At 35.3% G+C, this 26213-nt stretch overlaps 1 protein-coding gene across 3 annotated transcripts in view; it reads right to left on the bottom strand.

Annotated features, from left to right (window-relative positions):
• LOC582498 (sodium/potassium/calcium exchanger 2) overlaps nt 1–26213 on the bottom strand; it is a 90448-nt gene that overhangs the window by 53959 nt on the left and 10276 nt on the right. The window contains exons 1-2 of one of the 3 annotated variants that reach the window (XM_782447.5): nt 18996–19129; nt 14602–16099 (exon numbers count right to left, since the gene is read on the bottom strand). In XM_782447.5, the coding sequence (XP_787540.4) occupies nt 14602–15474 (873 nt within the window). In that variant the 5' untranslated portion in view covers nt 15475–16099; nt 18996–19129. Of the gene's footprint in view, nt 1–14601; nt 16100–18817; nt 18941–18995; nt 19130–26213 lie in introns of those variants that run through there. The other 2 variants (XM_030977210.1, XM_030977209.1) reach the window with 2 other exon arrangements.

The following is a 26213-nucleotide window of genomic DNA, read 5'->3' as shown; positions in this document are numbered from 1 at the left end:
CCTTATCCTTTCGACCAGTTGGAAAGCTATTACTTTGAAAGTGTGTACAGAAGAAGCATTTTCGATGTAGGATGGGAGGCTATTCAGGGAGTGGCTACAGAAAGTGCTCTACCGCCATATGTTGTTTTCACACAAGGGCCAGGAATTAGTCGAAAGTGATAGGAAGTTGAAGCATGCAAAACACTTTGTAATAAATCATCCCCCATATAATGAAAATAAAGGAATTGACTTATGCTTCTTAGAATTAGCAGAAGGGAATATATTAGAGGATGGTTTTGATAAATATTTATGAAAACTTTAAATAATCTAATGAGACATACAAAGAACAGTAATGTGGAATATGGAAGATGAAGGGGAAATTGTTACATCATCCCATCATTCTACAGACACAAACACCCAAGTATAAGCAGACGATGGGCTCCGCATGTAGTGCGTGCGTTTCTCTAATGAGCAGGCAAAGACGGGAACAAAGAAACACAATCCTTACGTCATCGTCTGGCAAACATTTTACCCAAATTGTAAGGCAACATCTCGTCGGTAAAATGAGCCTAAAATAACATAAAAAAGGTAATCAATACATCTAGCTGACTTTATATTGCCTATATTCTTTTTCTCTCACTCATAAGATGTCATAGGTGTTCAGACAGGACTTGTTTCAAGCAAAGCAATCAAGCTTTTGTTCTGTATGTTATCAAAATGAATCAAACATTTATTGCAAAGGTCTGGTGGAAGTGTAGGTTATATTTCTCTGCCAAAATTAAATGTTCAATGCAGCATACTCCTGATATTTTATAAAATGACAAAAAAGTTATAATTTTCTTTCACTTAAACCTTTCTCATCAAAAGTGAGGTTAAATTCTTAAGAACCTGTAAAATCTCACAATAATTGTTATAATTGTCTGTATTTTTCTGTTAAGCTGAAGGAAAACAAAAAACCATAGTAGAGATACTGATAGAAAGGGAAAACTGATTGTATTTTGAAAAATGTAACTTTTTATCTAGAAATAGGGAGAACACATAATCATTCCAATTTATAAGATTCTCTTATTTAGTAATACATGTATGTGGTCTTTCCTCCTCAAATGATTGAAAGGGAAAAATAGAACTGTTAAGATTTGACCTTAAAACAAGGATATCACATACCTCAATGAATTATTCTCTTCTTTAAGATTCTTCCTAATAATCTTTCTCTCAATATTGAAAAATTGATTTTTATTCCATTTCAATTACAAGTTAAAATGAAAGTTGTCAAACAAGATTTTATTTTTAAACCTAAAAATAATATCCACCTCAGTAAAACTATTCCATTCTGTAAAATTTATCCTTCCAAGTAATCATCATGACTAAGAATACATACTCCATGTAGATCATTCTCGTTTGTAATAAGAGAGGATTAGAACTATTGAGTTCTACCTGTAACCAACAAAAATAGAGACCCTACACCTGTATGAAATCAATCCATCTACACGATGCTTTCTTTGTAATCATCTTGACTCAAGTAATTGTTCATTTGGATTCTCACCCGGAAGTGAAAATGTGAATTTAAGATTTGTCCTTTCACCTAAGAACATGGAGAAGACATGTTCTTTCGGAAATCATTCCACTTTATAAGATTCATAGCTAATTTAGCTATATATAATCATACTTTCTCAACAATAGTCTATCTGGATATTATTACTTCTACCACAATTCATCTTATTGTCATCCAAAGAAGATCTGACAAGCATTACAACCTACCGCAAGACCATACAACACTCCATACTACGTCACTACCATGGTATCTACATCTATTCTAATTGCTGTACAGTACGTGCTAGTCTGCTACAATAATGACACCATCACCATGGCAACCAATTTTCCATCGCAGGTACAGTGTCTCGGGCTATACATCCTGTATGCACTCTATTTGTACACGTACAACACATAAGGAGAAAATGACTTTGATGGTGGCTTTTAATTACATATAATGATGAAAGCAAACAGAATTAAGATAGAGTCATTGCCCTCGGATGATTATGTTCCTTTGTTTTGTATCAAATATACTTACAATGTCAGGTTTTTGGCCTTTAAGACAATACATGTAGGTTACTTTCATTTGTTGACCATGTCAATATCTAATAAACAATTTCAGCAAAGACTGAATAAACTTGATGTTGTATGATTCCAAGAAACTAAATCGACACTGGGTTATTTGATTGAAACACATTATTTCAGTTTAAATTATCTATATTGTATATATTCTCAATCGTTTCACGATCAAAGAGTTTCATGTCATCACCTGAAAGTATTAATGATAAATGATTTTGGTAAATTAACTCTATCAATTAATCAAATATAATCATTTTTTAAATAGATCATTTGAATTATGATATTGACAGTATTTCTTATGTATATTGTTCATTGTGGCTGTGGAGGCCAATTTTTTGTTTTTTTCAAAATATGTTTAATATGAATCGATGAATTATGAAGTACTATAAGAATGGATATTTGACAGGATAATAAGAAGTACATTTATTCACATGCCATCGCCAGCTGTTAAGATATTGCCTTGAATCGAACTACATGTATGCATCTTAAATTCAGATTATTATAAAATGCTACGATTATTGCATATGACGGGACAAAGAATGACAAATGGCAATTTCTGATGGGTCTATGGAGACCAATCAGAGAAGCAGGAGTGATAGAAAGCGACTACTTTCATACAGCAAGTGGGTCACCTTGCTATACATACAATGTAGTAGCAAGAATGAATTACGAGATCTCACATATTAACTTGATAAGATTCACTACATGTAGGAATATTGCCAGTTTCATTTAAAAGTTTATTTCACTCCTAAATGACTTTGTTATGTACAGTTACAAACTGAAAATGAAACATATATGAATAATTTGAGTTTCAGTATCATATATGACATTTTAAAAAGATGAAATATAGAGGAAAATTGTGTGTTTCAGAGTGAAAGTTGAAACATATGTAAACAGAGAAGGAAAACAATGACTGGAAAAGGGGTTGTGATTAGACAGAAAAGAAAACTAAAAGAACAAATGAATTAAAGGAAACTAAAGTGAAAACCAGGAAAATGGAAAGTGGAAAGAGGAAAAAAAAAAGAGAACGGAAGGAAAAATAATCATGCCCCCCAGGAATCTTGAGAAGGAAAAGAAAATCTAAATTCCAGGAGACGGATACTAATTCTTAAATGCTAGAGGATAATGGATCTTTCTGAGAACACTTGAAACTAAAGTTCCAATGATGATGAGTCATGCGTGTGGAATATCAAATAACTACTGGTAGTTTATCGGACTACAGGAATGGGAAATCTTACAAGATATATTACAAAAAGCACAAAAATGCATGAAAACATCAGTGTCAGTCTTGCAAATATATATAAACATGTACAGGTGTTTACAGAATAATAAAGAGAAGTAAAGGAATTTTCAATGATAACAATAAAGAAGATCTTGAAATGGGTTGCATAGATGTGGTCAAAGAAAACTTATAACTTTGATGTATTTTTTTCATAAAATCCAGTCTGTGTATCCGTCGTCACCTATTTTCCTCGCACATAACATGCCATGCTCATGGATATTACCCATATTTCTTCACACATGTTCAAGTATTATCTGACCATAAAAATGCAATAAACCACGTCAATTTTCTACTTCAGACAGTTGAAAGTATTTCTATTTCCAATGCCATCAAACTCGAATTCTCATTAATCAATCTCTTTCTTTGTCTCTGAGCAATACTGGTATGCGAAACTGCGCAATCATGTTTTGAACTATCCACATAAGTCAGGTTATTTATTTCAAGATTATATTTATTTCAAGAGTAAAAATTTAAGTGCCATAGGGTGTATATTTAGCATCACTGACAATTCTAAAAGCATAAATCACACAATGAATGTCCCTGTAAATATGATATATATTGCACATGACATATATATTACGATCATTAATTCATAAAAATATTGTCCTCCCATTTGAGTAACATTCATGCTATTAATGTTTGACAGCATTTGATTGGATTAAGAACTTGTATTGCCAATGGTACTTTCACTGTCGTTTATGTGTATCAACCTTGGGAAGCTTTTGCAGTTCTGTCACTGGCGGCAGTGAAGAAAATAATAAAGCCTTCAACTCAATCAAATTAAATTTGAAGCCAAGAGCTGATATTTTTTATTACTAGTACTATTCATTGAGGATACATCTAAATAATTCTATTGTTTGCTTGAATGAGAATAGGATGACAGGTAAACAATGGTTCTTTATCGAGTCATTTTAATTTCCTATTACTCTAAGTAAACTGGGTTAAATGGATGGAGTAAAAGGATTTAAGTGTATTTGTACTAAAATGTCAATAGGCCATCAGTATATTCCCAGGGTAACAAAAAACAGTAGATTTATAAACTGAGCAGTCAAGGAAACAAACACACAGGTCTCCAACAGGAGATACCTTAAAGCCTTGTTTGCGTATAATGTAATAAAATGCCTAAAAAGAAAGAAAACAGTGTGGTAAAATAAAAAGACTAATCTGTATTGTGCTTCAGTCTTTTTATTATATGACTTCTAAAATTATTGCTTCATAAGGGCCATTGTTGCATGGAGTTTCTTTTTTTTTTGCCTCCACTTCCGATTCTTTTACACGTGAGCTGGTTTTTATCTTTATGCAGCATTTTTTCCTTGAAATCAAGTGTAAGCGTGTCTTTAGAGACAAAAAATACTTTATCCAGTTTTTGTCACAAATCCTACATTCCAATCATATTCCTAATTTCTTTGGAATCAAAATAAGTAAGAATTTTTTTTTTGCGGTACCAGACTTCTCATTGTTTAAAAATAATATGATAAAATTCATGTTCTCTTTTAAACATATTGAGACCTTTCCATATGTTTTCAATAATTTAGAGATAATTCATGAACTATGCGACCTTTTTCATTTTGATAAGACAAATAAAAAATAGTTCCTTTAACCTCTCCACCAACAAGGGATGATTATAAAAGCAAAGAGAAGGATTGATCATTTTCCTGAAGACCTTGCCCATAATCCTCTTAAAGCCGTAAGCTCCTCCTATCCAGCCCTACTTGGTAAATGAAGCGTGTAAGATGGCCGATGAGGACTTCTAACCATCTTAAAAGATTCCTCCATGATGATAGCAGCATCCTGCTCAGATGATGGTATCCTCGGCAGGCACCATCATCATCTCCATCTCTTATTAGATTGGATACAATGTATGGCTTCTAATCATTTGATTACTGTTTTCTCAATCCTACCTTGGTGGAGGTAAGGAGGAAACACGTACACTTGGATGCCATTGGACCCACACACACTACAAAACCCATTTCCTTTGTATACATGTACCTTTGTAAAATTTTACATAAATGAAGGAAACAAGTCTATGTACTATACATGCTTGCTCATATGCATGCTGTTATCTTACATGTAGTTAAAATGTAACGTAAATCTTAGATTGTATCAGCAATATCTGCTTTAGCCACCAGCAGTACAGAAAGAACACCTGTCTATAAAGACTACATTCTTGTTTTTCTTGAACAGTGTACCTTACAGAAAGCTATATTCTCATTTTTAGTCTGTACATAAAGCCCACCTGCCTATTAAGACCACATTTATGGTCCCTCTTGAGCAGTCTTTATACATGCAGGTTCTACTATACTCTCTACCTCCTGTGGTCCAACCCCCGTAAAGTGTTTTCATATCCTGTACATAAAGACCACCTGCCTATTAAGATCACATCTATATGGTCCCCCTTGAGCTGTCTTTACATGCAGGTTCTACTATACTTTCTACCTCCTGTGGTCCAACCCCCGTAAAGTGTTTTCATATCTTAGTAAGATGACATTTTCTCACTTCTTCATCTCTTAATTCCTCCAAGCTTCTGTCTCTTGAAATAATGTATGATTATTCCATTCTTTGATGTATTCCAACTGTTATGGAGGGCAGGAAAGGTGTTCAGTATTTACTCTTTGTATGAAGCAGTACCCTCCTTTCCCTCAGTATACAATATCATCATTTTTGGAGCAGGTAATCGGAAATATATCATGAATATTTGATTCACAAATGAGGAGGGGGATTGGACTGGCTGAAAGTATATGAATGCATTTGGTGCTATAGCATGTTTTACATCAAAAACATTTAGACATGGACAATCTTAAAAACCCATAGTGTACAATTCAGTAGAACTTTAGCTTTGAACAAAATGTCTTCTCATTGTATAAAAATACATGTGATAAAAAAGTAAAAATGTCCCATATTATTTACCTGAATTAAAGCATCCTAAACTCCTTGTGTAGTGCATATCTAACAATGTAATGCACTCATTTGTATTTTAAAAAATTCTCTTTTATCTTAATATGTCATCATAATAATTTAAAAGTATCATTAGAGCTTTGGTCATTTATAATGAAAAGACAAATCCTTTTAGAAAGACATTTTCCATATGGTAAGTTTTCTGCATTGCCTTTTATAGGGCAAATGCAAACTAGGACAAATGAGGGGGGGGGGGCAAACAAGAGAAAGGCTAAAAACTGTGAACCTCACTTTTAACCTCTTGAGATAAAACGAAATGGAGTGACACCTATCTGTCTAGATAATCATATTACAAGGAGCGGGAGAAGTTGAGTGCTGGCAGGGAACGAGACCTGACTAGAAAGGAAAAAAAGGCGGCCTTTAGTGACAAAATGACGCAGCTAAAAGAAGCGTGGTATTTACACACAAGGCCACCCCCTGTTAGCTTCTCTCTCTCATGTTACCAAGCTCTTCTACGGGAAATGCTTCATGGACTGATGCACCATGGGAAGTCTTTGGAAGTATTTAGAATTAACCAAAACAAATATCACAAGATAACGGTTTAAAGATTGGGTTTCAAGATTGTAATTTTAAGCCCTTCCTAGACCAAATAGATCAAATAAGAAAAAGAATTGTCCTGAATGCTAGCTGAACATCAAAGGAAGAGAAGAAATGTAAGCATACATCCAACAATCGATTGTTTTCTTTCTTGTCATTTTATGGTTCCGCATTGTTGTAGCTAATCATCTTGGCTTTTATTTGTCAACATAATTGAGCTTTCACAATGAAAAGTAGCAGAGCTGTGTTGCATAAAACTTACCACCGATGGTAACTCTCCCATCAATATTAACTACAATGACAACATCACTGAACAGCCAATCAAATCAAGCTAACCAAGGAATTTACCATTTATGGCAAAGTTACCATCAATGCTGAGTTTGATGCTATGGGTGACATGGGTCCCTGCATGGTACAAAATATACAATATGCAATGCAATCCTTTTTTGGAGTAAGAAGTTGAATTTGAATAAATATGACTTTGGTATCTTGGGGAATATCTTGATGAATCATTTTACAAACCATTACAATGTCTGTTTATAGCCAGAAGGGCGTTAATGAATACTTTAACACAGAGTTAACACCTTGTGACAGACAGGGGTTAGCTGAAAACATCTTGTAATTATGCACTGCAGCTTTCAACTAGCAATATAGATCACACATGTTATTTAATACAATTGTTCTATCCTTTACATTCACACGTATAGGTCACTCAGATCATCATCTGAATAATTCACACGACAGATTTCACGAGCTTTCAAACGTGATACATGTCTACAACCTAGAGTACGATCTGAACATTGTCGAGTACTTGCAACTGCCGTTTGAAGTAGCTCTTATAATGAACAGAGTATGGCTCAAACAAAATTCTGTAAAACGTGCATTAAAGCAGAAGAAATTCTGATCAAAATATAATGCAGTATAGGACTTTGTCTTCGTCAAGTAATATCAGTAATCTCACATTTTTGAACTTATTGGTGATGGCTTGAAAATAATGCTACCCCAATTTGATTGCTTTATCTTTTTCAATGAAGTTATTGTAGAAGCCTAGCTAGAGCTGGGTCATAATAATATCCACTTGAGCACTTTGCATGGTGTGTGTGAGTGATATGCAAATAACCAATATTTGTATTTAAACTATTATAGCTAGGTTTAAAAAATGTCTTCTTTTAGGTTTTGAATTCATACTTCTTTATACTCGTATTGCTCTCTAGTCTTATATTACACATAACCAGTCAGCAGACATTGCACATGTGGTGTACATACAATACTTAGGCAAAAGAGCTTTCAAAAGAGATTCAAACAGCTGAATTTGTTTCTTGAGGCAAAATTCAATGGTAAGGATTCTATTCTAGTTAATCTCAGAAAAATGCTAATTATTAAAGTAAGCTAGCTGCATCATATAGTTAAAATCATGATTCAACTCATACATGCGTACAGTATCTATCAAGTCAAGTTTCAAATTAATCTAGTGGCTGTAATAGAATGCTAGGAGGCAAACACACAAATATATATGTTTATATTGGAATATAACCAATATCAAAGCTATAAACTAGCAATACAAGCACTAAGGCATAGACATGAATTTCAACTATTCCCCTACATATGCATGACCACCTATCATTTATCTCTTGGCTGGCTATTATTCCAGCTACACAATATGCGTAGGTCGTGAGTAAATTACGCCTTAATCCTGTTACTATGGTAACAAAACTGGGGCTTCAAGAAAGATCTACATGTATACGATTCTGCATTTCATGTTGCAGGGAAAGTACTGGCAAGCCAGGAACAAAGTATGGCTACTAAATTTTACATGCCATCGAAGGCATAAGAATGGAGAGTCAGCAATGGTCAGTACTTAAGTAGATATAATATGATGAAAGTATGAAGTCCACGTAATGGAGGTTTCTGCACACATCACTGCCGTCGTAAATCTCGTTAGCAGGGATGAAATTTATGATCATGCTGAGAACTGCATCATTAAGTCCCTTTTCTTTTTCTGTTTATATCATATTTTTTTCTTCTTCTTAAAACCAGTACAAGATAATTATTTTTCATTACTAATTCAAGAATCTTTTTCTTTACTGTACATATAGATATAATTTCAGGTCTACATGTACATTAGTTGCCATACATGCATGTATGTGTATGTTGTTTAAAAGAAAAGAAAAAACAAAAATAGATAAGAAAGAAGATAGAGATTTAAAGAAGGATTACTTACAATGTGAGAGAAGCCATCCAAATGTACATATAAGAACAAGCATTGAAAACATGTTGAAAACAGATTGATGTTTAAAGAGAGAGAGAGAGAGGAGAGAGACACAGACAGATAGGGAGGGAGAGTGAGTGAGAGAGAGATAGAGAAAGAGAGAGAGAGAAAGGTAGAGAGAAAGAGAAAGAGAGAGAGAGAGAGAGAGAGAGAGGGAGAGAAAAAGAGAAAGGTAGAGAGAAAGGCAGAAAGGTAGAGAGAGAAAGAGAGAGAGAGAGAGAGAGAGAGAGATGGAGAGAGAGAGAGAGAGAGTAAGCAGGTTAAGTGAAACAAAAAAAGGATGTCAGGTGTACATATAAAGGAAAATGCTAGAAAAAAAAAGCTTTTTAGATGCATACATGTATATGTATAATTTAAAAACAAGTAAACTGTTTCACATTACTAAATGTGCTATGTAAGTTATGAATATATATTTTGCAACTGCAATGGGCAGTTAATTTCCTCCAAAACTTATTACTGAATGAGTGAAATGACGATGAGGATTTTTAAAATGCCGATAATGACTTTTAAAATGCCCTGCCTGCTTAAATTGTTTCATAAACAAACAAATACAATAAGGAATTGTTTTATTCAAAGAGAATTATGTACTTTGTATGCCAATTTGTGCATGACACAAAAGCATGATCTAGCCTTGTGATGTACATTGTAACAAGTCTCAACCACAATTAAGTATTGATTATTTGAAATACAAGAGATTGTTTAATTAAAATCCACATTGAATATGAATTTATGGTGAGAGTGGCTCAAAACCCTAAAAAATCAATCTTACAGCTAGTCAGGAAATAAGGCGTGTCTAATCATCCAAAATTAATCTCAATTTCTGGGTTTGTTTCTTTGTCCGTGTGTCTCAACAAATTTAATGACTTCCTTGCAATAAAAGACTGCATTTAGACCAGTATACACACATACAGACAGGGAGAGAGAAAGAAAGAGAGAGAGAGAGAAGAGGGAGAGAGAGAGAGAGAGAGAGAGAGAAAAGAGAGAGAGAGAGAGAGAGAGAGAAGACAGAGGGAGATATGGGGTAGCCAAATAGAAAGATTCTTACAGAAATTATTAACATAGGAGCAGCGTGAAAGGAGTGAAATAGAAACAAGTAGTAATAGTATAATTAAACAAGAAACAAAATTATCTTCCAACATTTGTCAAAAGAGTAGAGGATAAATAGCATCAAGGTGAAACCTTTCAACAAGATTAATATGAAAAACAGAGTTAAAAAAGAAGAAGAAGAGGGGGGGGGGGAACTCTGGATTTACGCAACCAAACAAGATTAACCCCAAACACGCATCGGATCTGACTTTAGTGAAAGAAGACCCTCTCCCAGTATATCTAACGCCTTATCATCAATTCAAATCCTCCCAACGCGAGGGATTGTTTTGTTTTCCTACAGTGATCAAAACCGCTCATATTACCGACGTCGTGTTTTCTTTCACGGCCGGCACGTCGTGCATGCAACCACCATCGGCAAGCTTGGAGAATGAAACCGACTGCCTAGCTTTCCCGTCTCATTTGCAAACTCAAAATGCAGCTTTCATATGAGTCTCCAGCTCTTTTGCCTTCAGGCTTCTCACTTTCCTCTCCTCGATTCGCTCTACCTTTTAATTCATTTCCCTTCTTTAGAGTTTTCTACACCAATGCTCTGGTCATCCAGACGTGCATTCATTTGGGTGCAATTTCTTACATGCTAAAATTAACCAAGAAAAACATAGTCATACAGACTCTTCAAAATATCCTCACATCAGTGTAAATACGTATACTAACATGTATATATGCATGATTTATACAAACAAATGCAAATGGTACACAGACCAGGGGGTGCTTCACAAAGATCCTAAGTCAAACGTAACTTCAAGTTGGACTTAAACATTATGGAGAGCCATTTGTAGCCTTAAAATAAAATATACTCAAAAGCGAAGATTGGAGTATTTTAGACTTTTTTTAGAAATTCCACCGACATTAAGAACACGAAATCTCCTTGACAATATGAATGATTTGAATCAACATTTTGTGCCTTTTAAAATAACTTTTACAAAATATTTCAAAAGATGCTAACGGCTTTCCATAATTGTAAGTCCAACTTAGAGATAAGTTCTAATAGCATCTTTGTGAAACACCCCCCCCCCCCTCAAGAAACCACTATTTAATATGTATAAAAGTCTAGCTTGAAGGGTCAAGTATTATCCCTACAATAAAATTTAATTCCGGTGCTTTTCTATTTAGTTATGTAAGTAGGAAATTACATGTACCGGTACATTGGCCTACCGTAAAGCAAATTTTGAATAATTTGACTGTCAAACATTATGACATAGATTTCAATTACTAATTTGGTTTCTCTCCCTGACACTTTCTCTCTCTTTCAGTATTGTTTAATCATGTTTCTATGATGAATCCTCATATATTGTGTAGCATTATGAATACACATTCAATTAACATTTTATTACGGTTCGAAATTAAACAAATCTTCAGTAATTACTTGTTATAACTCGATAAATCAGCCTCAATTTCTATTTTAAAATATGAATATTCCTCACTTATATGTAACAATGATTACAAAAATAATAATAATGACAAATTTATCCTATTTGTATCATCAATTTGTTTGCAAGTATTGAATATGTATAAGTTATGATCTATTTTACTGTGTATTATTTGTCTATATCTAAGTTTTGTTGAAATGCTTTTTAAAACTGAGCTTGTAAAACTTGCAATGTAATTTAGCTTTCAGGCTACCATTAAAACCATTCTACTACTACTACTACTAGTAAATGAACATATATTTTGGTACATAACATTATCTTTTACATTTGTGTTTCAGAGGCTAAGTGAAATCTTCAGCTACGTGTGTTTCAAGTACTAAAGAGATAAACAGGAAACCCTAGATTAATTTAATAATGCAGGCAGGAAGTTTTGCTTTATGGACTGCACGTCTTTAGTCACTTCAAGACATTTTGAGCAGCATTTTCGCGACAAGACAGGAAGACAATGCTTGTCACAAGGCATCCTTTTTCAATGCTCTACTAAAAAGCCTCAACAAGCAGACCATCAAAACAATGTTAGCAAAACAACAACAAAAAAATTCATGGTTGATATAAGTCAAAGATCTAAAGCAACTGCTTCAAATGCACCTGTCCATCGACTAAACAAATTGTTGAAAAATAAAATGAATTAATTTGTTTTTAATATGCTGAAAAGTCAACTTACTACTTGTATGTGTATCAGCAAAGATCAGGTATACATTAATTTTTCAGGTAATTACAACAATGGCCAATTGAAACCGGTGTGCACTTTTCCAAATAGTCACGACAGAAATGCACTTTGCATACACCAATCCGACGGGTACATGCTATTAATAGTAAATTAATGAGTATACCTAATGAAATAGTAAAATATGGCTAGCATCCTCGTAGAAACAATGCATTATAGATGCAAGCTTCACTCTGTTGCAATTTTAAGAGTGAAGTGATAAACTACAGATATTTAATTCATGCTTAGTGGCATGTTATTCTTTCTCTTCTCTTCCCTCATGTCTGCTATTATCCCTTTTTTTTCTTTTTAATGAGCGCATAGGGACTTCAATTTATTTTTGTGATATGCGCTATATAAGAATGGTTTATCATTATTATTATGCAGAACAGAGTAGATATGGCTGAGTCCTAACTCTATACTTTACAAATTTCATACCATTTGATCAACTACATGTGATAGTATTTCTAAGAAAATATTTCTTGAAGTGTTTTATTAAGGTTATAGTGCTTTTATTTTATTTTATTTCTACATGTAGAAGTTAGAATGATTCTTGTACTGTATGTTATGATTGATGAATTTTCCTAAATAAGATAAATTCTAAATGATACCCTGATTACTTGATTACAGTTTACCTGTGGTATACAAGCATTGCTATCAATATCTACATATTTCCTTATTCTCTTTTGGTGAAAAGATGTTTACCTGTAGTCGTTTATGATTGGTTTATTAGCAGAGTACATTAAATGTTGAAATTGACAATGTAGATGAAAAGTTGAAGACATTTGAGTTTGCTTGTGGTGCAATGTTTCCTAAATAAGACTAAGGCACATATTTTGCAGTTATTATTTTCTTCATTATAACTTTATGAGATAATTATTAGGATGTGTATACTGTTTATTATAATATGAATAAATGCTGTGATTGCTTCAAACTAATAAAAATTGATAATTTGTCATGATGGTGGAATGTAGATTTCTGATTATAAAATATCTTTAAATAAGAAATAAACGGGAGTGGATTCATCAGGACCATGTACAACACACTACCGAAGGATACACCATCTGTTTGGAGCCAGAAGGGTGTTAACTTATATCATTTCACACAGATTTAATGCCCTTCTAGCTCCCCTTCAACACCAGACATGACAGCTTTGCATCTAGAGATCTAAAGGTGATCCCATGTATGGTCCATCAACATTTGCACTAGGCTTTAATTCATGAACGATATGGTGTTATAGTGCCTGGACTGCAATCAGGTTCTACATTAGGGGTAGGTATAGGGTCAGGTGTCACATCGGGTCAGGGTTTGAACTTTGAAGTTTGAATTGCAGTATCCTGAGAAAGTGCAGAGCAGTTGTCTCTGGTGCATGTGTTGTACAATTGATCTACAGTTGTAGAGCAATTTTAGTGCCGATGACCAATTGACCATTCAAAATGTACATATATACTTTAAAATGAAAGGATTGCATGCATTTGAATATGGAAAGAACTGATGTAAGTAAAGTCATAAAAGATGATAAAAGAAAGAGAGGGAGAGAAAGAGAAAGAGACACACAGAGAGAAAGAGAGAAAGAGAGAGAGAGTGAGGGAGAGAGCACAAGGGGAGAAAGAAAAAGACAGACATACAGAGAGAAAGAGAGCGCGAGTGGAAGAAAGAGAGAAAGAGAGGGAGAAAGAGAGAAAGAGAGAGTAGGAGAGAGAGAGAGAGAGAGAGAGAGGGGGTGGGGGAAGTGAAAGAGAGACAGACAGACAAAGAGAGAGAGAGCATGAGAGGGAGAAAGAGAAATAGAGTGCAAGAGGAAGAAAGAGAGGAAGAAAGAGAGAAAGAGAGGGAGAAAGAGAGAGAGAGAGAGAGAGAGAGAGAGAGAAATAACTTTAAAGGTGCACATGTAATTAATTTTGAACCTTTCACCGAATGACAAGTGGACTAGAATTGCAAAGCTCCTTTAATCACATCATTTTGTTTCAAGACAAAATAAGTTCTTTTGCTCACAGGTTCAATCAAAGTTTGAATCTGGGATGTACGTTAGGTACTTACTGTGAGTGTTCAAGTAAATTTACTCAACCTTCTCTTTAAGCTATCTCTGGTCGGTAGAAACCATATTCAAACAGGTATTCAAACTTAAAGTCGAACATGTAGAAATTTTAACATGAATTTACTCATAAAAGAAATATTTGTATGTACCAGAAAGAAAAAATTAGGAATGGCAGACAGTTAAAAAACTTACCTCTTTAATTGCACTAACTTTTTTCCGGAGTAGTCGGGACTTGACCCAGCGCTCGATGGGAACATTGAACTTCATGAAGAGTACATACAAAATGTATATCATAAGTAGGCACAAGGACTCATACCACTCTATGCGTGTGTCTGAAAACGAGTATAGTAACATGGATAGACTGAGGGAATAAAAGAAACAATCTCTGAACAGAGGCCACCATGTTAATGAAAGAACTCCTTTACTGAACGTCGCACACATCCCAATCACAAAAAGGATGTTGAAGACTGCGGAACCGACGATTGTCCCCACACCGACATCGCTCCGCGCGAAGAACACCCCGATGAGGCTGGTGAAAAGTTCGGGGGCGCTTCCTCCCGCGGCCATGAACGTGGCACCAGCCACATCGTCCGACAAGTCGAGCTTGTCCGTGATGACGCTCAGAGCAGGCACAAAAAATTCGTCACAGACAATGGCAAGTGCAACGAACATGTAGATCATTAAAATCACGTGAAGTACAATGGCGCCATCTTTCTTCTGTTGTAACGTAAAAAGGTCTCTGGGATAGATACCAGAATTTGGTTGAGTATTATTGGACGCATTTCCCGCGTCTGTAACCGATTGCATTCCTTGGTCCGTTGTTGGGTCCGTTGTAAGGTTTGTCTGTAATAAGTGCCTCATCCGCACCGAATGTTCCAATATTCCATCACCGTTTATCTGACCATCGCCGCTCTTTAGCCGCGGGATCTCACCGGGAGAGTTCCTAAACGCTTGTTCAAAGTTAAAGAAGAAATGGTAGACTCCACCCATCACAAAGACCGAACACAGGCACAGGACTCTTGCCCATCGGGTCCTAGAACACATATAGTGACCAATGTGCTTCATTGTGGTGACTCTTTTCACATCTAACTCAGATGAAAGTATACATCCCCCGTGAGGTGGAAGCTTATCTCATTCACAATCCAACGTCAATGCTATCAAAAACACACACTGTAATCACCGTTTACATAACTCTGCATGCTAAGCAGTCCCAAGCTTACGACTGGTAAATTCCACTTGTCATCACTTATGAAGTCATCCTCCACCTCGATCTTTGAAAATAAAGTAAGTCCACGGTAACTGGATATCCCTGCATATATGTCCGTTTGTTTTTTAATTACTGAATGCAGCTTCACACAATGTCTTGTCAATGCGCATTCATCTGGAGGTGGCAGGAATTGAAAAGCTGTACCAGCCGGTTGTCATGTTGACATTCAAGCTCTTTGAAGCTCTCAGGCTCTCTCTCCCTCTCGCTGCATACTGTACATGCCCTCCAGCTTGCCTTGCCTGTCCGTCGTTATGGTGAGCCTACTCAAATGAAGCTAGCCGTCCAGCCTGCCTTAGCTTGCCTGCCAACAACGATGCTCATTACAATCTCAGGGTTGACATCATTCCTTTATTCGACACCATCCAATGATGTTTGCTGCCCTCAGTGGGGCGATCCTTACAGCTTCCAGCAGTAGTAGGCAATCTATGAGATGAACAAATAAATAGATATATCCACAAATTAATCACCTCATTTCAATTTAAAGTTACAACTATTTTCTTTTAGTAAGTTTGTTCATATTTTATAAAATATTAAAATGAGATGTATTCATGATTTAAGAGGATATTGTAGGCAGGAAGGCACAAAACTCCAAATGAACATTTCTTTTATAATGAATTCAGACCTTGATAAAAACAAAGATCCCCATTTGTATATTCATTATTATCTTCTTGTACTTAGCAATATAATTTAAGCTTTGTATGATATACACTATAAATAGAAGATTAGTTGCCATCAACTCCATATTTATCCTTCAAAACAATATTCATAGCTCATGGCAAGGTAAAAGAGACAACTGCAAAACAATAATAATCATGTCCAAGGTGAGTATCATACATAACATAAGAGAAGCTTCAGGTTATATAAATAAAATAAAATCATGAAAAATACTTTTAGTCTTTATTGATACACATATATGTCTACATTTGTTTCATTTGATAAATTTGTTTCTCTGTAAGAATTTAATAGAACTGTGAAACTGGTTTGAATTATTTAGTAATTCATTAATTCTTGAATTATCTATCACACAGAAGTATCTATCATACAGTAGATGGGCTTTTAAGACCAGCAAATGCGCACACAAAAAAGGTAATAAATAAAAACCTGCTATAAATCACATATACTGCAAGATATGAATCACAACTGCAAATTGTAAGCAAGATGTCAAGGGCACGTTTTCATAGCTCTGTTTATCTATTTTTTTTCCTACTCATTTCTAGGCTTTAACAATTCTACCGGAATCATGTAAAAAATGTAACTGTTTTTAAATATTCAATACAAATATTAATTGATTTCTGAGAATTAATGTTATCTGTTTCTGGCCCATGTTTAAAAACCACAATTTTAAAGTGTATGCAGCATGCTTTTGTAGGACCTTCTTACCCACACAACAAGTCCACAGTAATAAAATGATCACTATTTTTTAGATATTGACCCAATTTCTTTCCCTATATGGTTCCATATTTTGCAAACAAATTTCTTTTCTCTCAAAACCATTTCAATACACTGTTCATCAATTAAAAATTGAAGGTGTAGATCTACAAATGTATGTACAATTCAAACAGAAAGCATGATTTTGCATTATTACCACAGCGACGCCAGTATTTGTTCCATTACCGTAAATTTGATACAGCTTGAAAGGAGAGTAAACACTGACAATATTTTACAATGACTACTAATATTTTGACAGCCTAGAGCTTTGTTGCCATGACGATGTATTTGTAGGCAGTTAATGACCAGCTTCAGAAAAGGACAGGAAGCCAGTAGCAATACTAGTCTTGTTTTCTTTACCCAGTAACAACACTAGCGGAAAGAACATAATGCTAGAACAGTGTATGAATTCAGTGTATGCATTTAGATACTGACTGATAAAATGATTCTTGTGCCAGATACAGGTGTTTCAAATTGTCTGTAATGAGAATCTCAACTATACTGCATACACTTGAAAATGGATAATCAAGATTCTTCTTTGCAGTGTTCAATACTAGTCAAATTCCCATTTTATTAACTGATCACATTTTTAATGATGAAAAATTGCAATAATCAAAATACTTTACACACTTTACACAATATATCAAACTTTCACATGCTAATACGATAATAATTGCACTGTGATATTTCTGAATTACATTTTTGCACTCAATAAATGATTATATTCATTGTAGATTAGAAGATTGCTAGAACAATATTCCACTATAGAATTACCCGCAACTGTGAAGAATACATCCAGTATTCTAATGCCTGAAAATGTATACACAATGTACAATATGATAATTAGGTTAGTGCAATAATGGGAGTATGCAAATTTACAAGTAGGGACTAAATTTGTTCTTGCACAACAAACACTGTGTCAAGTAATTTGTCAGTGTAAAGCTGCCAACTTTAAAATCCATGATTAGTGTTCCTTTATCAAAACCCTTCACAAAAAAGGTTCTGATTTTGCTCGTGGAATGCAAATGCTCTCAATATTTGCATCGTTCTCATGTCAATATACACAGGGATCTAGGGAATAAATTGTCAATACTAAATTGAAAGAAAACAATAAATATACCAACAGTAACATATAACCACAGGAGTCAATAGCTCTAAATCTAATTCTAAATAAAATTTCCAATTACAAGGGTGATAGTGAACACTAAAAAAAAAAAAAAATCTTTTCTTCTTCAACCACCCCTCCCCCCCCCCCCCCCTTGAGGAAAAAAAAAAGTGTTTTTTTTTGGGGGGGGGGGGAATGGCATCTAACAACATTCCCCGCCTTTTGAGTAAGAAAATTGAGAAAAAAATATGGGAAAATAAGGGGAAAATCTGGGTAAAATCTGGAAGAAAAAAGAAATTGGGGAACAAAAAAAAATCTGGAAAAAAAATTAGAAAACTCAGGAAACCGATCTAAATTGGGTAATTAACAATACCACAAAGATTAAACTTAGAGTCAACCACCTGTTCAACCAGTCACACACATGCAAAAACAAATTTAATGTTTCCTGCACAATATCAAACAGTTCTTCATTCCCTATTTCCCTTCAAGCTACAAAATGTAACTTTGATCTGATCTCGTGACTCTGTCAAGTCTAGGCCAAAGATACAAGTCAGTACAGTAGATCTACTTTACAGATAATTTTAAGCGAGGCCGCGGCCTAGACCTACCGCCAAGCTAAGACTACTAAGTCTAGTCTACATGTTTGTCAACGTCAACAAGTTACAAATCGGCATGTACAATCAAGGAGCTTGTAACTCCTGGTATTGGTTCAATGTAGCTAGCTGTCAATACATTCAGGCGGTATTGGTAGTGGTATCGGAGCCAGCCCGGCCCCAGTCAACTTACCAGCAAAATTACAATTTGTTATCCAGTTTCCTATGTTGATTTATATGCTAGTGCCAGCTTGTATTATACAGCAATTAGTTCACAAAACTGTGTTCATGCAGATCTTCAGTCAGAACCCTTGAAAACGATCGAATGAAATCATCCTGGGCATCGCAGGGAGCTTAAATACCGGTGCTATTAAAACAATAAAGTTATAGATCAGCCCTTTATTGTCATTTGAACTTCTCGTGTTACAACAATGGTTTCTAAACGTATAGTGTGTAAATTACGTACGTACAGGAAATCACCAACTACGTAATTTAACTTGATAAAGTAGCTTTATTTAGACTCATATCTATAAATACTAGGTGCAATGACATTCTGGTCATCCCTGGTCTATAATGAGTTTAGCATATTTTCTGTTCAGGTGACGGGTCGTCTTTAACTTGTCTCATGAGAGGGGGGGGGGGGGGGGTGAACATGTGTTTACCGGTGAACATAAGCCCTAATTCGCCAAGCAAAGTCCAATGAAATAAATGAATAGCTAACATAACAGAGAGAGAGAGAGAGAGAGAGAGAGAGAGAGAGAGAGAGAGAGAGAGAGAGAGAGAGAGAGAGAGAGAGAGAGAAAGAAAGAGAGTGTGTTAGAGGAGGGGGGGGGGGGGGGAGGGAGGGGAGGGGGAGGGGGAGGGGGGAGCCAAAAGCTAGATAGGCCTATATAGATCAGTGTTTTCAACCCTTTTTTCATGCAGTCACGGCACCCTTTTCAGAAATGAAAAGTTTCGCATCACCTCACTCCCAAATTCATTACAAAATATCACTTGTGCGTCACTTTAAAACTCTTCGAGCGAGTCTAAAAATGCAATCTTTGTTACTAAATTATTTTGAAATCAACATACTAGATAAGATATAAATACATGTATGTGGGCACCTGCTGCCAAGCATACACGAATATGAACATAATTATTTGGGTATCTCGATGCCGGAATTTCCCCGCTTCTAAAAGGTGGGGAGTGAGTGAAGCGAACAAGCGGGAAATGTAATTTTTAATAAGGGCATATTATGTAAGACATACATACATACGGGCACCTCGTTGTCAATATAATGATATTCGGGCACCTCAAAAGGGTAACAGCTTGGGAAAGAACAAAGGTGTTACGTTCTGTAGAATTAATAGTAATAAAGTGATTATTACAAACCAGGGAAGAAGGGAAAAAAGAGACTGAAATAAATTATGAATATTGTATATTTTTATGTCAAAAAAGGAACTATATATGGGAAAAGAGCGAAGGTATTTGATGTTTGAAATGACTAGTAGAGATATTTACTATATGAGTATGATATTAACAAAGAAAACCAGAAAAGAGAAGAAATGGGATGACCAGAAGGAATGATAAAGCAGCACGTACTATGTCAAACCGGAAAGCAGGTGAGATGAATAGTTTGATAAAAACGCTACTACAAGATAGTCATGAAATGGATACGTGCTTTTCTAAATGTGACAATATCAATTCATCTCTGAGGAGGTTTTGTGCTCATCTTGCCGTGTATTCAAATACCATGTGACTTGTATAGAGCCCCTGGAGAACGCCTATGGATGATAATTGAAGTCAGAATTAGGGCGAAAGAATATCAGACACTAATAATATTTCTATTGTGAATCAGACAAATAAAAGAGCAAACAATGATGTTCTTTTATACCAAAACTGAATATATAAGAGGCAAAAAGAATGCGCTATAATAAAGACTTGTGAACTCATTGTTCCAAACAGCTGTCAAGCAATCTGCATTTTCCCCCTTTTTGGAGAAAAAAGGGTATTAAGTATGGATGCAGTCAATGAAGGTACACTTGTTCCATGGGGTGCACCGGTCTAAATGGGTGCAATGAAGTTCAAAATGAAAAGAAAAAGGGGATGAGCGGGGAGGATGGCAATTGCTCCCCCTTTTTAAACTGACGTTGCATTTCCCCCTTCCCCTACTCCCCCTCCCCATCTCTCTCCCCCTCTCTTTCTCTCCCTCTCTCCCTCTCACTTTGGTTTTCATAAGTTGTTCATTATTTAAGGGGGCAAGACGTGTTCCTTGTACGTCGGAACTACATGTATCAACGCCACTGTTCATGCAGGATTCAAGACATTTAGAGAGTATACCCTGAAGATAAAAGTCGCGTGTTTTTAATTATCATTGATTTTTTGCCTTTCTAGTTTCTTCCACTGATGGAAGCAATCTGGATACACGAGACAGACGTCGGTAAAAGTCATATAATGAGGATCTACCAATATACTCATCTGATGAGCTCTTTTTTTATTAATTAATTCATTAATTAGACTCGTCAATATATTGACAAATCAGGGCTCCGTCGCATAAGACTGACCATCGATGGTAACATAGCCATCAACATTAACTCCCATGCATAGTGACATTACTCAACAGCCAATCAAATCAAGGTTTCCATGGAAGTTACCAAATGGCAAGTTACCATCTATACGGTAAGTTTGATGCACTGACTCGCCAATAAGCAGTCTGTTTTGACTGATAATGAGGTTTTTTTTCACTGGAATAGATAAATACAATGCAACACAATACACACAAGTTGCTCAAAAAGATAAATATTTGTCAAAGTGACCAGATACAATGTTCTTTTCTCAACCTTTTACATTTTGATAAATTTGTTATTGCTGCAAGATGAGAGCTATGATTTCACATTGTATACAAATCTGACCTAAAATGTAATGCTCATCGAAAAAAAAAAAAAATCCTTCTGTGGGGGTGTTAATGTATTATTGCAGATGTGATAAATTTAGATTTCACATGCGAGCCAAAATTCACCTGGGAATATTTTTCTTTACAAGATAAAATTAGATTTCTCCTACCAACCAAAATCCACTTATTATAAATAGCATGCTTCTACAAATGCTAATATTTACCTAACAGTTTCTAAACATGTATATCAACAGTTCTTTCAAATGTGGTTTTAGGAGCGCATTCTCAAGTTTCCACTAAAGCGAGTAAATGAATTGGCTTAGCTCTGGATCTCTGTTCATGTTTTAGTGTTCTCGTTAAACAATAGAAATTGAAGGCACCCCATGTTACGCTCCCCCCCTCTCTCTCCCCCTCTCTCTCTCTCTCTCTCTCTCCCTCTCTCTCCCTCCCTCTCTCTTCTATTATGTGACTATTTATTTATAACACTGTTTCGCAATAAGCCACATTAGAAAACAGCTAATTTTGGCCATTACTCATCACTTGTCGCGATGTCATAATCACACTATGAAACTTAATGCCCTTTTATTTGCTATTTCCGAACTTTTAAGTTATTAAAATGATTTTTTAAAGCGGATCGAAGATAATTTATTTGATGGGGGTGATCATTATTTATACATGCAGCGATAGTAACTGTAGATTTTTCGTGCTAACCAAACTGCACCTGGGAATATTTTTGTTTACAAAATATAAATAGATTGGTCATAAAGGTGGAATAATTATTTTTACCCCAATTTATGTAATGATTTGACAATGATTTATTCGTAATAGATCTAAATAATAGTATACATTCTCAGATTTTATTGAATAATAATTTGCGAGTGTTTGTTATGCGTGACTGAAAGAATGTAGGTGCTACTATGCATATCAACTAGGGAACCTACGTCCTTAAGTCATACCTGTCGGTAATGAGGAATAATGCCTCACAAAAGGGCACTAATATAGCTGATCGACACAGTTTTTATTCTGGGGCCTCACAGTAACGAGGCCATTGCTTACCCACTGAATCATGATTGTACGCAGCGGGGGCTAGGGTACGTCGCCGCCCCCACAAATACAAAAAAAGAAAGAAAATGCAATAAATTATAAATCATTAATTGCAATTTCCCCCTGTCCCCAACAAGGACATATTCCTCTGTAGGGCCATGCATATTATGGTTCAAGGCATGCCCACATACAGGATTTTTTTTATTTTGGAGGGCGGGGCAAAATGTAATGAATTATTGCATTTTCTTTGTTTTTTGTATTTGTGGGGGCAGTGACGTACAAAACAAACACTCACAAATTATTATTCAATAAAATCTGAAAATGTATACTATTATCTAGATCTATTAGGAATAAATCATTGTCGAAATCATTCCATAAATTGGGGTAAAAGTAATTATTCCACCATTATGACCAACAGTGTACATGTATATCAGCAGTTCTTCATAAAGTGAATTTAGCAGCATTCCACTAAGACAATATCTGAATCTGTGTTCTTTGCTTTCCCTTTTTGAAACAAAAGATACAGAGGCACCCCCTTGTTACGCCAATATTCCAATTTCAAATCTTATGCATCTAGCTCTGCTTGCAATTTTGTGACTATTTTGGGGCAAATATTGTGATAGTACTGTATCGCACTACGCCACATTAGATAAACAAGAGCCCCTCCCGGACCATTGCCCGTTATCTCTTATGATGTCACCATCACACTTTGAAATTTAACACCCTTTGCATCTAGTCAAATAGAACACACGGTTACCATGGCAACTTCTCTTGCTGCATGGTATGCCCATCTAATTCCCCTGACATGCTGTAACCATGGTAACCATTATTAACGGGGAAAGCATCTATGTTAACTTGGAACAGGCAACAAAAACACAGAGAGACGTTACAAAACGGCTCGAATTAACAGATAAATTCAATGAATCTTGTATATCACTTGCATGTTAGATGCAAATACCAAGGCAATTATTATCATTGGAGCATTTAAACTGAATATTTCCATTGCGTGTATTCTTTCATTATACCGTTGACAATCTTTTATCAAAAAAATTACAAATACTACATTAGCGATATGAATATTATGTGGAGTAAATTTTTCAATTGAAAATGGAAAGTTGAAATACAGTGACGGAATAAGTGTAAAGTTAAAATAATATAATATTGAAAAAGAAAATGGAAACGTAAAATGATCACGTATTAGAGCAGAGAAAAGGACTTTTTACAGAGTGAAAATGAAGCGTAATTACAAGGGGATAATCGAAATAGATCTATTCTCATGTTTAAACAAAATTATAGACAAGTGAATAAAAATAGCAATAACAAATATCCGGAAGACAGCTCAATAATATACTAAATGTAAGGATACGTTTAAGGATTATTTATTCCTAATGAGACCATGTTACTGAATTTATTTTCTCTAAATATATTATATTGCTTTGGCTTCGAATCAATAATACTAATGGAAAAAGGTTATTGAATAACCTTTCTTGGTCAATGACTGCATACAAAATAATATGAAATTATTCCAAACGTACCTACAGGGCCTAGTGCCCCCAATCGGGTGGTGAAAAAAAGAGAATGAAAACAAAAAAGCAAGGTAAAAAAAAAAAAGGGGGGGGGGGTGGTGTGCGCCCCATGCTCCCCTGGATCCGCCCCCGATAATAGACCGATGTTTCGAAATTGAACTGACTACTATCAGAATAGACAGATCGTAGAACACAAGAGGGAGCTGCAGTAGTTATGACCGTGAGTGCCTATTAATATGCGAGATCTAGTTTGGCCAACTTGGTTACAGCATGCCAAAACTCTAAGCTGGTTGGCCAATTTGTCCTAATCAATATGGCTATATGGCATTATTGTGAACGTAAAAAATGTGGGCTGCAGCTTGTCATTTGCTTGTCCTCTATTTCTGTCTAAAAAAATAAATAGACCAGTTTATATTAGGTTTATCATTATTAGCGTATTATTGTTTTGAGGGTTTGGGAAAGAAAATGAAAGACATAATTATACGAAAGATGTAACTTAGAAGCAGAACCTATACGGCTATATACGACGTGCTTTCTCTGTTTACTGAAATGAATGGTAACTTTATTAAGAAGCTCTTATTTCGAAGGAAAAAAACCACTTCCTAAAGGAAAGGCCTCTTTTAAATCTCAAGTCTATATAGAACCTGCCTAATTTGCAAGCAATGGCCATGGTATGTCATATCAAACAAGCTAATTAAAGCATATGCCTGTTTCAATGTCCTTACATATCACTTCTTTAATGCCAACATAATAAGGTCATGTTTCACAATCAGCAACTGTGAGGTACCCACATGTTTCAAGGAACAACAAATGTCTTTTGTTTAATCAGAGGGAAGATCAATCCAATAATGTTTGAAAAGCACAAAAGCAAGCAAACAAACAGACAAGGAATACACAATACCAAATTTGCAATTTACTAAGTCAATTTCCATTTCTGTTCCTTCTTACTTTCCCGGTTCTTTCTCATATCATTATCCTTTTCTTCATTGTTTTCTGTTGCACGTTCATTTCAATATACGAAGGTGTTAACTAATTTGATAGTGGGAATTTATAATCTTTCATGATATTCTCTCTTTCTTCTTACGGCTGTCCCTTCATCTATGTTCTACACCTCGCATCCGCTCTCTTTCCCTCTCTTTTTCTATCCTTGCCCTTCGTCTGACTCACTCCCATCTATTCCCCCACCTCAATCTACATGTCCTTCATCCATTATTCACCCTCTTTTCCCTCTTACTCTTTCTTAGTACTCATGCTATGAGTTATTTTGACATTTTAATGTCTTATGTCAATGTCTATTATGTATATGTATCACTGTTGTGTTGCAAATTGCTATTATTGCTGTTTTTAGTTGTTTATATATAATTTTGTATTTGTATTACTTGTAAAAAAATCCCATGTAGCCTTGGACAAATAGAAAAGAATAGAATGACATTGAATTCCCCCTGTTCTGTAGTTGAAGTATGCCCCCACACCCTCGTCATCCATGAATGAGTCAGCTCCTTTGTCTCAGTAATTTCCATTGTTTTGTAGCCTTTTGGTTAAAGCTGCACCCTAAGTACGTTTTGCGTTTTTTGTCACTTGTATTCACTGGCTGAATCAATGTAATTTGTAATGTAAGGCTTTCAAAATTACTTCCCTAGTCATTTATTTCTGTTCATTTTCAAGATAGTAATTAGTTGATACGTATTTTCTCTTAAGAAATTTATAACCACCTGACTTGAACCAGTACCGATAAGAAAAGCAGTTCACGGGGCACGGGGCAGCTGCCCCCCTCTAATCGAGTGGTGAAAAAAAAGAGAGAAAGGGAAAGGGAGGAGGAGGAAAAAGAAAGAGAAAGATACCTGGACCGTCTCCCTTTCCCTCTCCATAATAAGTAGCCTTGTAAATTCGCATTTCATTTACAAGTAGGACCGCCCCCACCCAATCGAGAAGTGAAAAAAGTCAGAAAAGAATGAAAGAGAGAAAGGGA

The sequence above is a fragment of the Strongylocentrotus purpuratus genome, unplaced genomic scaffold (genome assembly GCF_000002235.5).
Source record: "Strongylocentrotus purpuratus isolate Spur 01 unplaced genomic scaffold, Spur_5.0 spur5_scaffold_9, whole genome shotgun sequence".
Classification (NCBI taxonomy): domain Eukaryota; kingdom Metazoa; phylum Echinodermata; class Echinoidea; order Camarodonta; family Strongylocentrotidae; genus Strongylocentrotus; species Strongylocentrotus purpuratus.
This window is presented reverse-complemented; position numbering and strand designations above follow the sequence as displayed.